This window comes from Bubalus bubalis, chromosome 1, assembly GCF_019923935.1.
Source record: "Bubalus bubalis isolate 160015118507 breed Murrah chromosome 1, NDDB_SH_1, whole genome shotgun sequence".
Classification (NCBI taxonomy): domain Eukaryota; kingdom Metazoa; phylum Chordata; class Mammalia; order Artiodactyla; family Bovidae; genus Bubalus; species Bubalus bubalis.
In genome coordinates, this window is record NC_059157.1 from 113,698,593 (window position 1) to 113,717,643 (window position 19,051).

General features: G+C 39.5%; 1 protein-coding gene across 5 annotated transcripts in view; it reads right to left on the bottom strand.

The window, feature by feature from the left end:
• CCDC14 (coiled-coil domain containing 14) overlaps positions 1–18,543 on the bottom strand; it is a 44,688-nt gene extending 26,145 nt beyond the window's left edge. The window contains exons 1-5 of one of the 5 annotated variants that reach the window (XM_006078545.3): positions 17,901–18,542; positions 10,586–10,641; positions 10,171–10,243; positions 9,854–9,923; positions 9,640–9,762 (exon numbers count right to left, since the gene is read on the bottom strand). In XM_006078545.3, coding sequence (XP_006078607.3) covers positions 9,640–9,762; positions 9,854–9,923; positions 10,171–10,243; positions 10,586–10,641; positions 17,901–18,299 — 721 coding nt within the window. In that variant the 5' untranslated portion in view covers positions 18,300–18,542. Of the gene's footprint in view, positions 1–6,972; positions 7,158–9,639; positions 9,763–9,853; positions 9,924–10,170; positions 10,244–10,585; positions 10,642–17,900 lie in introns of all 5 variants that reach the window. The other 4 variants (XM_044942638.1, XM_025285213.2, XM_044942642.1 and 1 more) reach the window with 4 other exon arrangements.
• Positions 18,544–19,051: the final 508 nt, after the last annotated feature.

Below are 19,051 nucleotides of genomic sequence, written 5' to 3' on the forward strand. Positions count from 1 at the left end.
ATTTAAGGGACTAGATCTGATAGAGTACCTGATGAACTAAGGAATGAGGTTCGTGACATTGTACAGGAGACAGGGATCAAGACCATCCCCATGTAAAAGAAATGCAAAAAAGCAAAATGGCTGTCTGAGGAGGCCTTACAAATAGCTGTGAAAAGAAGAGAAGCGAAAAGCAAAGGAGAAAAGGAAAGATATAAACATCTGAATGCAGAGCTCCAAAGAATAGCAAGAAGAAATAAGAAAGCCTCCTTCAGTGATCAATGCAAAGAAATAGAGGAAAACAACAGAATGGGAAAGACTAGGGATCTCTTCAAGAAAACAAGAGATACCAAAGGAACATTTCATGCAAAGATGGGCTTGATAAAGGACAGAAATGGTATGGACCTAATAGAAGCAGAAGATATTAAGAAGAGATGGCAAGAATACACAGAAGAACTGTACAAAAAAGATCTTCACGACCCAGATAATCACAATGGTGTGATCACTGACCTAGAGCCAGACATCCTGGAATGGGAAGTCAAGTGGGCCTTAGAAAGCATCACTACGACCAAAGCTAGTGGAGGTGATGGAATTCCAGTTGAGCTATTTCAAATCCTGAAAGATGATGCTGTGAAAGTGCTGCACTCAATATGCCAGCAAATTTGGAAAACTCAGCAGTGGCCACAGAACTGGAAAAGGTCAGTTTTCATTCCAATCCCCAAGAAAGGCAATGCCAAAGAATGCTCAAACTATCGCACAATTGTACTCATGTCACACGCTAGTAAAGTAATGCTCAAAATTCTCCAAGCCAGGCTTCAGCAATATGTGAACCGTGAACTTCCTGATGTTCAAGCTGGTTTTAGAAAAGGCAGAGGAGCCAGAGATCAAAAGTCTTAATAGGGCCAAATAAATATTTTATATTCATAGATCTTCCCAACTGATATCAATAATAAATCTCTAGCCATTTCCCTTCTAAGGTGACATGCAATAAGTTATTCTTCATTCTCTGAATATGTGAACTAAAACAAACTGGTTAATAAACATTTGTTTAAAAAAAAAAAAAAGAGTGGAAATGTTGTTGAGTCCCTAAGTCGTGTCCAACTATTTGCAACCTCCTGGATTGCAACACACCGCACTCCTCTTTTCTCCACTATCTCCCAGTTTGCTCAAATTCATATCCATTGAGTCGTCTAGCTATCATCCTCTGCTGACTCCTTCTCCTTTTCCCTTCAATCTTTTCCAGCATCAGCTGACTCTTTTCCAATGACTCAGCTCTTCACATCAGGTGGCCAAATTATTGGAGCTTCAGCGTCAGTCCTTTCAATGAATATTCAGGGTTGATTTCCTTTAGGATTCACTGGTTTGATCTACTTTCAGTCCAAAGGACTCTCAAGAGTCTTCTCCAGTACCACGGTACAAAAGCATCAATTTTTTAGCACTCAGCCTTCTTTATGGTCCAACTCTCACATCTGTACATGACTACTGGAAAGGCCTAGCTTTGACTATACAGATCTTTGTCAGCAAAGTGATGTCTCTGCTTTTTAATAGGGTGTCTAAGTTTGTCATAGCTTTCCTTCCAAGAAGCAAGTGTCTTTAATTTCATGGCTGCAGTCATTGTCTGCAGTGATTTTGGAGCTCAAGAAAATAAAATCTGCTACTACTTCCACATTTCCCCCTTCTACTTGCCATGAAATGATGGGACCAGATACCATGACCTTAGTTTTTTCAATGTTGAGTTTCAAGACAGCTTTTTCACTCTCCTCTTTCACTCTTATCAAGAGGCACTTTAGCCCCTCTTTACTTTCTGCCATTGGAAAGTGAGATCTTTTCAGTTGTCGCATGTGGGATCTAGTTCCCTGACCAGGGATAGAACCTGGGTGGGTCCCGCTGCACTGGGAGTGTAGAGTATTAGCCACTGGACCACCAAGGAAATCCTTAGTGGAAATACAATTTATAATAAATAAAAAGGAAAAGTACCCTCCTAAAATAGTTTTAACTTCGAATCTAAAATGATGAAAGCTGAGATCCCATGCAGCCCACGGCCATCCAGAATATTGTTCTTCCTTTCCTCCTAATTCCTAGGTCTCTCTTCTGCTCTTGGATTTCTTTTGGCTCCATAATATATGTCTGGTTTGAGGAGTTCTCAGATTTTATACTCATAGGTCCCAAGCATTGGCACTCATTCACTTTCTTTTCAAGAGATGGTTTTCACAATCTCTGATTCAGTTCAGTTCAGTTGCTCAGTCGTGTCCAACTCTTTGCCACCCCATGAATCACAGCACGTCAGGCCTCCCTGTCCATCAACCAACTCCCAGAGTTCACTCAAACTCACATCCATCGAGTCAGTGATGCCATCCAGGCATCTCATCCTCTGTCATCCCCTTCTCCTCCAGCCCCCAATCCCTCCCAGCAGCAGGGTCTTTTCCAATGAGTCAACTCTTTGCATGAGGTGGCCAAAATACTGGAGTTTCAGCTTCAGTATCAGCCTTCCAATCAACACCCAGGACTGATCTCCCTTAGGATGGACTGGTTGGATCGCCTTGCAGTCCAAGGGACTCTCAAGAGTCTTCTCCAACACCACAGTTCAAAAGCATCAATTCTTCGGTGCTCAGCTTTCTTCACAGTCCGACTCTCACATCCATACATGACCACTGGAAAAACCATAGCCTTGACTAGACAGACTTTGTTGGTAAAGTAATATCTCTGCTTTTGAATATGCTGTCTAGGTTGGTCATAACTTTCCTTCCAAGAAGTAAGTGTCTTTTAATTTCATGGCTGCAATCACCATCTGCAGTGATTTTGGAGCCCAAAAAAAATAAAGTCTGACACTGTTTCCAGTGTTTCCCCATCTATTTCCTGTGAAGTGATGGGACGGGATGCCATGATCTTCATTTTCTGAATGTTGAGCTTTAAGCCAACTTTTTCACTCTCCTCTTTCACTTTCATCAATAGCCTTTTTAGTTCCTCTTCATTTTCTGCCATAAGGGTGGTATCATCTGCATATCTGAGGTTATTGATATTTCTCCCGGCAATCTTGATTCCAGCTTGTGCTTCTTACAGCCCAGCATTTCTCATGATGTACTCTGCATATAAGTTAAATAAGCAGGGTGACAATATACAGCCTTGATGTACTCCTTTGCCTATTTGGAACCAGTCTGTTGTTCCATGTCCAGTTCTAACTGTTGCTTCCTGACCTGCATACAGGTTTCTCAAGAGGCAGGTCAGGTGGTCTGGTATTCCCATCTTTTTCAGAATTTTCCACAGTTTCTTGTGATCCACACAGTGAAAGGCTTTGGCATAGTCAATAAAGCAGAAATAGATGTTTTTCTGGAACTCTCTTGCTTTTTCCATGATCCAGCGGATGTTGGCAATTTGATCTCTGGTTCCTCTGCCTTTTCTAAAACCAGCTTGAACATCTGGAAGTTCACGGTTCACATATTGCTGAAGCCTGGCTTGGAGAATTTTGAGCATTACTTTACTAGCATGTGAGATGAGTGCAATTGTGTGGCAGTTTGAGCATTCTTTGGCATTGCCTTTCTTGGGGATTGGAATGAAAACTGACCTTTTCCAGTCCTGTGGCCACGGCTGAATTTTCCAAATTTGCTGGCATATTGAGTGCATCACTTTCACAGCATCATCTTTCAGGATTTGGAATAGCTCAACTGGAATTCCATCACCTCCACTAGCTTTGTTTGTAGTGATGCTTTCTAAGGCCCACTTGACTTCACATTCCAGGATGTCTGGCTTTAGGTCAGTGATCACACCATCGGGATTATCTGGGTCGTGAAGCTCTTTTTTGTACCGTTCTTCTGTGTATTCTTGTCACCTCTTCTTAATATCTTCTGCTTCTGTTAGGTCCATACCATTTCTGTCCTTTATCGAGCCCATCTTTGCATGAAATGTTCCTTTGGTGTCTCTAATTTTCTTGAAGAGATCTCTAGTCTTTCCCATTCTGTTGTTTTCCTCTATTTCTTTGCATTGATCTCTGAGGAAGGCTTTCTTATCTCTTCTTGCTATTCTTTGAAACTCTGCATTCAGATGCTTATATCTTTCCTTTTTTCCTTTGCTTTTCACTTCTCTTCTTTTCACAGCTATTTATAAGGCCTCCCCAGACAGCCATTTTGCTTTTTCTGCATATCTTTTCCATGGGAATGGTCTTGATCCCTGTCTCCTGTACAATGTCACGAACCTCATTCCATAGTTCATCAGGCACTCTAGCTATCAGATGTAGGCCCTTAAATCTATTTCTCACTTCCACTGTATAATCATAAGGGATTTGATTTAGGTCATACCTGAATGGTCTAGTGGTTTTCCCTACTTTCTTCAATTTAAGTCTGAATTTGGCAATAAGGTGTTCATGATCTGAGCCACAGTCAGCTCCTGGTCTTGTTTTTGCTGACTGTATAGAGCTTCTCCATTTTTGGCTGCAAACAATATAATCAATCTGATTTCGGTGTTGACCCTCTGGTGATGTCCATGTGTAGAGTCTTCTCTTGTGTTGTTGGAAGAGGGTGTTTGCTATGACCAGTACGTTCTCTTGGCAAAACTCTATTAGCCTTTGCCCTGCTTCATTCTGTACTCCAAGGCCCAATTTGCCTGTTACTCCAGGTGTTTCTTGACTTCCTACTTTTGCATTCCAGTCCCCTATAATGAAAGGACATCTTTTTTGGGTGTTAGTTCTAAAAGGTCTTGTAGGTCTTCATAGAACCATTGAACTTCAGCTTCTTTAGCATTACTGGTTGGGACATAGGCTTGGATTACCATGATATTGAATGGTTTGCCTTGGAAATGAATAGAGATCATTCTGTCGTTTTTGAGATTGCATCCAAGTACTGCATTTCGGACTCTTTTGTTGACCATGATGGCTACTCCATTTCTTCTGAGGGATTCCTGCCCACAGTAGTAGATATAATGGTCATCTGCGTTAAATTCACCCATTCCAGTCCATTTTAGTTCGCTGATTCCTAGAATGTCAATGTTCACTCTTGCCACCTCCTGTTTGACCACTTCCAATTTGCCTTGATTCATGGACCTGACATTCCAGGTTCCTATGCAATATTGCTCTTTACAGCATCGGACCTTGCTCCTATCACCAGTCACATCCACAACTGGGTATTGTTTTTGCTTTGGCTCCATCCCTTCATTCTTTTTGGAGTTATTTCTCCACTGATCTCCAGTAGCATATTGGGCCCCTACCGACCCGGGGAGTTCCCTTTTCAGTATCCTATCATTTTGCCTTTTCCTACTGTTCATGGGGTTCTCAAGGCAAGAATACTGAAGTGGTTTGCTATTCCCTTCTCCAGTGGACCACATTCTGTCTTAATCTCTGATTAAGTTAAGCTACAATATTTTGCCTTTGCCAGCAGATGCCATCACCCAACATAAATTAATAAACTTCAAATACTTCTTAAAATTCAAAGCTTTAGAATTAACATGTCTTACTTAACTGCTCCATTAACTCAATCTATGTGAAACTCTAATCTGTATTTAAGACACAAAAATCTTAAAACAATTTATCCAAGACAAGTTAAAAACCATTAAGTGGATGTACAATTTCTAGATAATTCCTGCCACCCAAATATGGAATAAACACCTACTGCAGATAGGCATTGCTGGATGCCTATTATAATTTGAAATATGGAGAACACTTGGCCTTGATGGGGGCAATCAATGCTAAAAATATTCTGCCTGTAGTGGTTTATTTCTCCAAGATGAGGGCAGAAATATATATATGATACTGAAGGTAGGAGCATGTGACCACAGCATTCAATACAGTTATCAAAACTAAGTAGCTGCTTATTAAAAAATGTTTTTTTTTTTTTTTTTCTTTTAAATGTCAGGTGCACTCTTGGGTAAGCTCTCAATGCATTTTTGGAACTGCCTTTCTGCCTCATTCCTCTGAGTAAACAACAGGGTGGGTGGGTGTGACTCCACAGACACCCAGTGATCTGGCAGGTCCCAGACAGAAAATACATAAGGAGCCCACGCCCCAGAAGACAGTAACACAAAATAGTAAGATAACATATGTTAAAGTTAAAATGATATGTAGATACTAGTTAACATGCTATAATAAATTCCTAAAGTTCTAATTAGGACTATCTCACTTGTGGAGAGATGAAAAAGGAAGGAAATGCAGTTTTGCCTATTTTTTTTTAAATGTTAAATTGGTGAGTTGTCAGAAACTGTGCTTTTTAGATAAAGGGCATTTTTATTTATTTTATTAAAAAAAAATCTTCTGGCCATATCCAGTGGCATGTGGGATCTTAGTTCTCCGACCAGGCATCAGACTGTGCCCTCTGCATTGGAAGTGTAGAGTCTTAACCACTGGACCACCAAAGAAGTCCCAGCTTTTGTGTATTTTAGGCACTGTGATTAACAGAGCAAAAACCTTGTACTGGCTAACAGCTGTTAACTACAAAAAAAGAAAAAAAAATATCCTTTCTAGATAGTGCTACAGTGATAAATCAAAGAAAGATGAAGTAATTTAACCAAAGGGAAAGAGGTTTCTGCTTCCAAAGAATAAACCTTGGTCAATGAGAACCACTTCTTATACTATAACCCTAATGGAGATTGTCCTTTGGCAAGTAGGTCCTAACTTCTGATGATGACAGTGTAGGGGAAAGGACAATAAGAATATTATATACTGATAACAGGCCAGAACTGCTGGTCTGACTCTAATCCAAATAAGAATTTAATGCTAGGGACTAAGAATGCCAGATCTCTCTCTTTTGCTTCACCAAACCCACCTTCTACCCATCTCCACTCTGCTCTGCTCTCTCTGGGATGCTACTCTGTATGGATTACATTATTAAGAGACATTCCTTTATGGGTCTCTTGTGCTCCTACATGTCTTGCTGGGTTTACCAAAGAAAAAGTAAGGCTTTGAGCTAAGCTCTGTACCTGGGACATTTTTCAGGGCTGTGTTTATACTGAGCAACGTTGAGGGATAAGGTGATGTTTTTCCGTCAGTCAAGTATAGGCTTTCTAACTGCTTACCACCAAAGCAATGAATTCCCCAAGCTCAGTGCTCTTCAGCATGTGCAGTTTCCCCGTGGGTCCATCGTATCATCCCACTGGCAGTTGGCAGTGAGGCAGAACCAGCACAAATATGCTAATGTGCATGCTGCGAGCTGTGCTATGAGCACAGCACCTTTGTCTCTGACCCAAGAGTCTTGTGTCTCCTGTCAACATGCATGACATAGTAAGGATAATTCATTAGCTTGTAAGAATGAAAATCAGATCCCTGACTAGATATACATCAACAGGGTTCCAGTTGGGTCCAATCCAATGGGAATTGTGGCATTATCAAAGACAGGAAAAGGCATGCATTCAAGGTATTTCAAACTCCTCTCTATGAGGCCACCTTGGGCTGGCTTTGTCCCTTAAAGCTCACTGATCCTCTCAAGGTGGCCTACTCTAACAGAACAATATCTCTAGCTGAATCCCAGTAACCTCTTCCTCACCTCATCCCTTAAGACCTAGGGATATTAACAGTTCTGTTCATGCTGCTAGCACTGGGCTAGCAGAATCCCTTGTGGTTTCCTTATATCCTAATGAGTTTATAATGAGTTTCTTCATAAATAAAACCCCTATCTTAATTTGGGTGTTGCCATCTATTCTTTCTTGCCAGTCAATTCTAAAGGAAATCAACCCTGAATATTCATTGGAGGGGCTGATGCTGAAGCTCCAATACTTTGGCCACCTGATGCAAAAAGCCGACTTACTGGAAAAGACGCTGATGCTGGGAAAGATTGAGGGCAGAAGGAGAAGAGGGTGACAGAGGATGAGATGGTTGGACAGCATCACTGACTCAATGGACATGAGTTTGAGTAAACTCTGGGAGATAGTGAAGGAAGGACAAGTCTGGAAGTCCATGGGCTCGCAGAGTCAGACATGACTTATCGACTGAACTCTGTGGGAACTCTGAACAAATAGTTAAGTTAGGATCCAACAAGTTGCTACCATGGCACCATCGCTGACCATGTACTACCACTCATTTCTTTGTCCATCGGTCCTCCAAAATAGGTTTCTACTTTAAGAGTTAGACCAGGGGTAAGCACACTTGTTCTTAAAAGGCTAGAGAATAAACATATTATGCTTTAAACAGGCCAGATGGTCTCTTTCACAACTACTGAACTCTGCTCCTATAACACGAAAGTAACCATAGAAAATACATAAACAAAAATGAATTAGCATGACTGTGCTCTGATAAAGCTTCATTTACAAAATAACTAAACATTATAATAAAACAAAACTGGCTGTAGTATGCTCACCCTGGATTAGACTAATATTGTCCCACTGAAATATAATGTAAATCATATAAGCAATTTAAAATTTTCCAAGAACTACATTAAAAAAATTAAAATAGGCAACATTAATTACTATAATGTTTTATTCAAATCAATACAGCCAAAATATTAACGTTACAATATGTGATTAACATTAATCACTGAGATATTTTATTTTTTTGCATTAAATATTCTAAGCATACTGTGTATTTTTACTATAAAGCACATCTCAATCCGGATGGTAAATTTTTATCAGAAATCCTTGATCTGTATTTAGGTTTAATAAACTTTACAGTTGAAAAAAGTCGATTCATTTACCAAGTTATTTCAAACATACTTTAAAAGTTTCCTAATAACTAGGTCAAGTACCAGCTTTCAAATGTAAATTAATTAAAATTAAATAACATTTACAACTGAGTTCCCTAGTTGTACTAGCCATACTTGGAATGCTCCGCAGTCACATGTGGCTTGAGACTGCCATCTTAAGTGGCACAGGTCAAGACAATACAAGGCTAAACGCAACTGGCCTCCAAGATAGGTTAGGAAGTTGTTTTCTCGGCCTTGGTTCTGACTCAAGACCATCTGAATTTCAGCCTCTTTGCCTGAATCCTGATGTCTAGTACCCAGAACTAGTGCTGTACATGACTCAAACCCCTTACCTAAGCTAAATCTTACTGTACTCTGCTGTACTAACATTTTTGGCCCACGTGAACTGTGAACTAGCTGGTTCCATTCTTGATGCTCTGAAATCCCATTATGGACTTTTTCATCTCTATTTTGGGCTACCATGTTCCATAGGCCTCTGTGGAACAACATAATCAAAACTTGCTTATTCTAAACTGCTTACTGAATCATTCCACTTAAGTCAGCAAGTTAATTGTGAGTGTAAACCATCCTTGGCTACAGTCACTGTCAATCAGTGGCAGACTTTTTTTCCTTACATAACTACCCAACTTGGAATTTTACCTTCCTGTTACCATAGCTTCTAACTGTGCAGCTGAAAAATTGAGCTATAGATCCTACTTAGAATATATGTATACACATATAGTATTTTTAAAACAATAAATATACACCCAATGTATATGAAATATGAAACACCCAATGAAATATGAAACCCAATCAATCTGTGAATATCATTCTGAGTTTGAACCTATTCTCCTACAAAACCTAACCATTTTTTTTTCTACTTTTCTTCCTGGCAAAGCACTCAGCAATTAGAAGCTGAATAGAGGGGAAAAAGAAATCACAAGCACACACACACACCTGTATAACCAGTATTATTAAAATGTAAGCCCAATTGCATAACCCCAGTAGTCTATCAAAACTCCCATAATTAAGTATCATATTTAAATAAATAAGAGAAAAAAATACTTACAAATTTCCTTCCGGACTACAGAAGGCACAGTATGTTTTTCATGTCCTTTCTTTTTGGATCTGTATCTTTTGGTTTCTACAGGTCTAAGGTTACATCTATTTTCTGAATATGTTATTTCTGAACCTATTAATGATTAAAACAAAAATTCATTAGCATTAAGAGAACTACTTAATTGAGAAAAGGTGATCAGCAAAGAAGCATTTAAAAAAAAAACCTGAATCTTCATTTCTCAAAATGTCCCGCAGCAAAGATGCACAGCCATCAAGCCCCTGTACAGTTTCAGTCTGTAAGGAGAAAGTCACATAGAAATTGTACATAAAATTTTAGTGCCTAAAAAAAATTCTGTAATTTTAAAATTTCCTTATTTAGGAGCAATTTATTATTGGTAGAAGACATGTTTTAAAGAAAAAAAGTCTTCATTCTTTGTCAGGACAATTAATACTTCACCTTTGAATTTTTATTTCCACTTCTTAGCTTTTACCTGAAAACTAATTAAACAGTATACACTGTATCTATTCAGTTTACTATTACCTGACTTTCTGAATCAGAGTGAGTGGGATAGCCAGAATCTGCATTAAAACGGGGTATCTTTCTCAAATTGGTCCTAGAAAACAAGTTTGTTAATACATTTACATATAATACAAATATAATTACAAATAATATAATATTTTCCCAAAATACATTCTAAAAAGACACTTGCTTTCCACCAAAGGTTGGATAAGAAAGCTTGTCCAACCATGTAAAAGATGGATTTATGCAGGACTTTATGAAGGTTGTAAAGACTAAGATGATCAACATGGGTAGAGATATGAAAGGTTTCTCCCCAGAGTTTTGTGAAAGTAGAGACCCTCACTTAGTTCTCTGGGGTAGGAAAAATTTAGTCCATCCCATAGACTTGAAAATCTCCTGAGAATTCCTGAAGTTGGACACTTTCTTAAGTACTTACCCTTTCTTTCCATTTGTTAATTTAGCAGGTCCAGTGTGCTTTCCCGAAGGTATTACCTATGACATGATGCATTATATTATAGGAGATATACAAATATTTTTCTATCACATTCTCAGTATACTGTTCTGACAAAACCTAAAATGTTATTGTTTCCTTTTGTTTCACTTGGTAAAACATACATAACATAAAATAAACCATTCTGAAGTATACGGCTCTGTGGCATTAAACACATTCACAGTTGAACAGCCATCACTACAGCCCATCTCCAGAACTTTGTCCTCTTCCCAAACTGAAATTCTGTACCCATTAATCATTAATCTCTAATCCTCTCCTAAGTACCTGGTGTAACCACCCTTCTACTTTTGGTCTCACTGTTGTAGGAATCTCATATAAATGGAACCAGATAGTATTTGTCCTTTTGTGACTGGCTTACTTTGCTTAGCACAGTATCTTCATAGTATCCATGTTGCAGCATGTGCAAAATTTCCTTCTTGTTAAGGTTGAATAATACTCCATTTTATATATGTACTATGTTATTAATTTTAATAAAATCCACTATTACAACTGAACTCATAAATTTTTTTTTTTATATAAAATGTCAAGCAAGCAACACATAGATTTGTTCCTTAAGTCTATGTAAGTTGAAGACTGAAGTTGAAATTTTACTTTAACCAGAAGTATCTACTATAGTAAGTCTGGACTATACTCAATCCCTCAAAATATTCTACTTCCCCTAGGTCTTCAAACTACATTAACTCAAGACATAGGGCAGATGATTTGATTCTATTTTTCCACATTCTTTGGAATGCCCGACAAGACCAGCCCGTGAAAACTATACTCATTTGCTTCTACACGCATCCAATACGCTGGGAGTTACACAAGAAGCAAGTTAACTGTGCTTGCCTCTGGGGAGGGAAACTCAGAATCTGGGGGACAGAACAAGGGAGACTTTCCATGGTATACGTTTTTATATATTAATAATTTTACATTATTTAAATATAATATCTATTCAAAATATAATTTTTGAAAGACATGGTTAAATTTCCTACTCACTCCCTCATTTTACCCTTTAGGTGTAGTCACTGTTAGCAGTTACACTTAGGATTTTTCTTGACATGTTTACATATTTCATCTCAAGATACCTTTGAGCAATTACTATTAAACTTTCTGGAATTATAAAGTTTCACTTCTCCTTAAGATAACTTAGAATATGAGGGAGTCAAAAAGCAGCAGCAAGAACCAACATTGGCAGAAATAAGATGCCATGTAACACAACTCTACTAGACCCTAAGGGGCTTTCCTTTCACAGTATCTATGTTGGTGTCCTGTCCAGGACCATAATAAAAAAACCAAACCATCATGCTAAGTCTAAAAACAACTACCACAATAATTATCTGTCAGAATTTAAAAAGTATACTGTCGAGATAAATGTATGGCATGATGGCATAATTGAAAGATTATATAAAGCATTTCACCGAAACACATACACACACACATTAGGTCATATTACAAAATCAGGTAAAGAAAATTAACCAGAATAAAGCATGCTGCAACACTGTGATATTAGCAGATTCCCTTCAAATGTATTTTGTATTCTTTATTTTGAAATAATAGTACAAAGAACGGTATAATGCTACCAAGATTCCGCAACTGCTGACATTTACTATATCTGCCATCTTCTCCCTTTCAAAAATGTATAGTATTACTTTTTGTGTGAACCATTTCAGATTATGTTACAGACATGATACTTCTTTATATTTATTTACTCCTAAATATTTCCTAAGGACAAGGTCACTCTCTCATAAAACCAAATTATCAAAATCAGGAAATTAACAGTGAAACCATACTATAATCTAATCTACAGATCTTATTCACATTTTGCCAATTATCAAAATACTGTCCTTTACATTAAAAAAAAAATTATGGCCCTTATCCCATAAATCCAGGATCATACGAAGCATTTTAAGCTGTCGTTTCTCTTTTGTCTCCTTTACTCGGGAACAGTTCCTAGAGGTGTCATTCATTGTCTTTTACAGCCTTGACATATTCAAAGAATATGAGCAGTTACTTTGGTAGAATGTCCCTCTGGTAAGCATTTAGACTTGTCTGCTTCCCCTTGATTAGATTCAGGTTGTGCTTTTTTGGCAGGAATACCACAAAAGGGATGTTGTATTTATCTCAATACCGTATGAGCAGGCATATGTTAGTCTGTCCCATTACTAGGGATGTAAAGTTTGATTATTTAAGGTGGTGCCTGCCAGATTTTTCACCAGGTTACTATTTTTACCTTTGTAAATATTAAGCATTTTGTGGGGAGATACTTGAAGATTATGCAGACATCCTATTCATCAAACTTTCATCGAGTAGCATTCATTGAGGATTCTTGCCTTAATCATTTGTCAAATAGTGATTTTTCTAACTTACATCATTCATTCTAGATTTATTAACTGGCATTCAACCTTAGTGAAGTACTTCACTGAAGTACTTCTTTGTTCACTAGTATGGACTCATTGATTCCTAGTTTATTTAATGGGTTCTGATGATTATCATTATTTATATTAATGCTCAAACTGTCCCAGAGTCTACCAGTAGGAGTCTTTTCAAACCAGTCCCTGTATCATTTCAACACGTCACCATTATTTTTGAGCCATTCCTTACAGTAAAGATCTCCAGGTCCCACCCCACCTGCCCCCCCTCCCGGCTTTTTTTTTTCTCCCCATTGTGGTAACATGAAATCTACCCTCAACAAATTTTAAGTGTACATCAATTGTTAACTGTAGTATGATGTTTATGGGATTCCCTGGTGGCTCAGACAGTAAAGAGTCTGCTCTCAGTGTGGGAGACCCAGGTTCCATTCCTGGATTAAGACTGCCTGGAGAAGGAAATGGCAACCCACTCCAGTATTCTTGCCTGGAAAATCCCACGGATGGAGGAGCCTGGCAGGTTACATACCATGGGGTTGAAGAGTCAGACATGACTGAGTGACTTCACTTTCACTTCAATTCCACATGTTTACAGCAGATCTCTTAGATCTATCTCATAAATCTAACAGAGCTTATTCATTGTACATAACTAAAACTTAATGCCCACTGAATAGCATCTCTCCATTTCTCTCCCTCCAGCCCCTGGCAACAACCACCCTACTTACTGTTTCTATGAGTCTAGCTATTTTAGATACCTCATATAAGCGGAATGATGCAGATGACACCACCCTTATGGCAGAAAGTGAAGAAGAACTAAAGAGCCTCTTGATGAAAGTGAAAGAGAGTGAAAAAGTTGGCTTAAAGCTCAACATTCAGAAAACTAAGATCATGACATCTGGTCCCATCACTTCATGGCAAATAGATGGGGAAACAGTGGCTGACTTTATTTTTCTTGGCTCCCAAATCACTGCAGATGGTGATTGCAGCCATGAAATTAAAAGACACTTACTCCTTGGAAGGAAAGTTATGACCAACCTAGACAGCATTTTAAAAAGCAGTGACATTACTTTGTCAACAAAGGTCCATCTAGTCAAGGCTATGGTTTTTCCAGTAGTCTTGTATGGATGTGAGTTGGACTATAAAGAAAGCTGAGAGCTGAAGAATTGATGCTTTTGAACTGTGGTGTTGGAGAAGACTCTTGAGAGTCCCTTGGACTGCAAGGAGATCCAACCAGTCCATCCTAAAGGAGATCAGTCCTGGGTGTTCATTGGAAGGACTGATGTTGAAGCTGAAACTCCAATATGTTGGCCACCTGATGCAAAGAGCTGACTCATTTGAAAAGACCCTGATGCTGGGAAAGATTGAGGAGAAGGGATGACAGAGGATGAGATGGTTGGACGGCATCACCGACTCAATGGACATGGGTTTGGGTAGACTCCAGCAGTTGGTGATGGACAGGGAGGCCTGGCATGCTGCAGTTCATGGGGTCACAAAGAGCTGGACACGACTGAGTGACTGAACTGAACTGAAGTGGCTTATTTCACTTAGCAAAGTATCCTCAAGATCCATTCATGTTGCATATAGCATGATTTCCTTCCTTTTTAAAGGCTGAATAATATTCCACTGTGTATCCACTAATCCATAAATGGACATTTAGGTTGTTATCACATCTTAGCTATTGTGAATGTTATAATAAACATGTGAGTGAAAATATCTCTTAAGATCCTATTTTTAACTCTCCTGGATAAACAACCAAAGTGAGAATGCTGGATCACATAACAATTCTACTTTTAATTTTGGAGGAAATTTCATGATTTTTCATAACAGATGCACCCTGACATTCCCATGAACAGTGTACAAGGGTTCAAATTTCTCCATATCCTCATCAACACTTGTTATCTTCTGGATTGGTTTTGTTTTTATGATAGCCATCCCAACAGGTGTGAGGTGATATCTCGCTGTGGCTTCGATTTGCATTCCCCTGATCAGTGATATTGAGCATCTTTCCATATACTTGCTGACCATCTATATGTCTTCTTTGGAGAAATGCCTATTCAAGTCCCTTGCCTATGTATGCTACTGAAATGTAGGAGTTCCTTGTATATTATGATTATGAACCTTTTATCAGATATGTAGTTTTAAATATTTTTCCTCATCCCATAAGTTGACTTTTCAGTGTTGTGAAAAGCTGTGCAGCTTTTTACTTTGATATATCCAGGCCCCAACCCTAGAGTTGACCATTTCCCCAAAAAGTAGTGATTCCTTCCCGAGGACAACAGTATTTATTAATAGAAACCAAGATCTAGGCACTAGCTGTGCTCTTTGCTACTGAGGCTTCATATGGATTATTTAGTCATCATGACTAGACAGCTGCAATTTTGAGTGTTGTGTTTTTACTTTCAAATCTTTTTCCATATTAAAAAAGTTCAAAATTTTTTAACAGTTGTATACTATTTCCTTAAATGGAAGTAATGTGCCCTTGGAGTGCTTCAAATTTTTCAGTTAAAATACAAATCTGAAATAAATCGTTTCATATACTGGAAATATCTTTTCATATTCAGGATTGAAAGCTTAATTATTTGATAAGTTATTCATTGTTTAATGCCTTTAGTGCCCCTAGATACAAACTGCAAAACCACTTTTCAAAACAAGTGCCCCAAATGGCAATATATAAGAGAATGTTTGTTTTATCCCACATTTACTTCCACTAAGTATTAGCAAGAAACTTTTACTTTATTATTTGAGAAAAACATAAGTACCTCTTAGGAGCTGTATCTCCTACCAACAAGTGCAAGATAAAATTATATTTGTGGAATAATTTAGTGTTCAAAGCCTTTCATTTCCACTTAATCAAGACCCTGTTAGTTATTATTTCTGTGAGGTAGGACCCTACATTTCAGAAAGGTGGCTTGTTCAGAGTCATACACCTAAGAACAGATGTTTAAATGCACTCCAGCACCAACTATGTCAGGCTTTAGACAGGTCTAAAGCCTGTCTCCACTGCTAACCAGCTGCATAACTAGAGAAGTTATCTGAACTCTGCATCCCTCAACTTCCTCATCTATAAAATGAGGATTATTATCTACTTCCTAAGCCTATTGTGAAGATTAAATGAGAATAAATGGCAACCCACTCCAATACTCTTGCCTGGAAAATCCCATGGAAACAGGAGCTTGGTAGGCTACAGTCCATTAGGTTACGAACAGTTGGACATGACTGAGCAACTTCACTTTCACTTTTCACTTTCATGCACTGGACAAGGAAATAGCAACCCACTCCAGTATTCTTGTCTGGAGAATCCCAGGGAGGGAGGAGCCTGGTGGGCTGCCGTCTATGGGGTCGCACAGAGTCGGACACAACTGAAGCAACTTAGGAGCAGCAGCAGCATATGTAAAAGCACACAGAATAATACCTGTCACATAAGTGCTACCCAAATGTTAGCTGTGATTATTGACAGTAATAAACTGTTTTTAAGGGGACTATGTTGTGTTGCACAATTTATGCCAAGTGTGAAATAGATGTTTTACCAGGTTCTCTCATTTAATCTCCTCAATTCTTTAAGGCAGGATATTACACCTACTTTGTAGATAAGAAAAAGAAATCTCAGAGAAGTAAAAAGTACTTTGCTTACTATCACTATGACAGTAGCGGCAGAACTGGAACCTGAATTGGTAGGTGACTATGACTACAAAAACCATGTTTTCCCCCTTGCTGACTGCACCAAGTCTGAGTTCATTCAACATAAAAGAAAGAACTATAAGGGTGGGACTGGTCTGGAAGCATTCATGAAGAAAGTCTTGAGCCAAGCCTTGGGGAAAAGTGTAAGATTCACATTAATAGGGGAGACAGCATTAAAAGTGAGTTGATAAATAAAGGAAGAGCAAAAATGAAAGGGCAAAGAAGGGTAGTACACTTAAGGAGGCGTAAGATCACTCTAAGTAGAGGGTCTGTGTAAGGCTTGATTGATTCCTATTGGTTGACTGATTGATTACCTGAAAAGACAGAGATAAACGGCTTAGTAGCATAGGAAGATGAGCAATATCTCTAGCCTGGATTTTAGTAAGGGCACAAAACGGGAGCTGAGGGCACCCAATGTAAATGTTGACAGGGCCAGACAAGGCTTCTAGAAGCAGTACTTGAGCTGAAGGGACAGGAGATGAAAACTGGAGATTTCAGGGAGAGAAGGCCATCATTCTCGGCAGAACAAAAGGCAAAGGCACAGAAGCCTGAAAGAACACGGGGACTCAGGGCACTGGAAGAAATAGCTGAAGAGCGCTGGATATTCCTGGGATGGAGGTGGGGGCTGGTAGGGAATGCACTAGCCACGTCGAAAAATGGCTGTTGACAGGTCAAAGAACTGGGATGTTTATCTTGGGGGAAAAAAAAAAAAGTTCCAGAGTTGGATTTTTAGCAGAGAATTGATGAGGGGTGTGCATTTGAGAAGGATGAGGCTAAATACAGGGACACTACTTGGGAGACTTTTTTAAAAACCAGTAAAATACCAGCAACTGTGACGGAAAACCAGCTAATAGCAGCACTTGTTGGAAAAGCTGGGAACCTGGAGTTGATGCAACAACGTCTTGAGGCTCCGAGAGGTTAAGTCACGCACCCAGCGGCTGAGGCTGGACTCGAACCCGGAGACCACACCAAAGCCAGCGCTCAGCTGGACCACAACGATTAAAACAGAATCTACATCTACAGGCAGAACAACTGTGTTAGGGCGTTAAGATTAGGTACGCACACCCACCCTCCGCCTCGTCTCCTGTCGCATTTTTTAACGCGGCAGCACTCTTTTTATTTTTTCAAAGGGGGCTTTCCACTTCTCCAGGCCCGAGGACTACCTCCGTCCCTCTCCACCCCGACAGTGGACGCCTCAGGTCCGCAGACCTCACCTGGCCCGGTCGAGATCCAGACCTGACCATCTCTCGCAGCTTCAGAAAAGTCCAAACGGAGTGAAGCAAAGCCGCAAGATAAAAGGAATTAACCGCCGCTGACTCCCGGCCGCCCTTGGCCCGCCCCTCGAGCTTCCGCTTCCGGGAAGGAGCCCGCCGAATGCTGCGCCTCATAGTCCCGGGCGCGCAACCAGAACCTCTCTCCGACCCACCGCACGGCGCCTTGGGTTTGCGCAATAGACCCCCTCCCGGCCCCGGCTCGTCACACTCGGCTGCAGGGTGAGAGAAGTCCAAAGAACGCCGGCGAACGCTGCGGGTCTGGGGCGGGGCGGGGCCGAGAGGGGCGGGGCGGAGGAGGGCGGGACGAGGAGCGGGAGCATTGAGCTGACCAGAATCCATGATCACCTGGGAGACCTGAGTTTTCTGCTGCGAGGGCTTCCACTGGAGGGAGAGCCGTTGTCCTGCATCTGCTAGGGGAAGTGGCAACGGGGACCCGCCACGACAGAGGAAGGGACTACGGTAGAACGCGAATAGGTTTCAAAAGGAATTGCACTGTCTCTGGATTTTGACCCTGTATTTTTAGTTGGTGTTTTGTATACCATTTTGAATGTTTTTTTCTTGGTAATCAATAAACATCAATCCTAAGCCCTGTTTTCTTTGTGTGATTCTGATAGCAATTTAAGATTTTTTATTCTGTGGCCTAATAATCGTGCTCATTAGCTGCGATTTTAGTTTTACTTCCAGGCATAGTTGTTTCTTCAGTGAAGGTAATCACTGTTAACAAAGAATAGCACAGTATTCTTACCATTGGCATGCTGCACGAATTTTAATGGAATGTCTTTGTTTTTAAGGTACTGAGTTTGGAGTTACTGTTTTAAATCGAGCTGGAGAGAAATTAACCCAACTTATTTCATTTTAAAGTAAGAAAGAAAAAGATCTACGTCTTGCAAGTCCTAATTACAATTAGAATAATCCAAAAACTGAAATCTATGTACCAATATATTGCACACTTGTACTGAGTGATTTGGCGAAACTAGATATATTTAGCTTTGAATTAGATTAAATTGAGGAGAACTCTGTCTTCCCTCTTCATCTAATCCTATAAAGTGTTTAACATATTCGACTGTTTTCAGTTTTTTCTTAGTTGATTT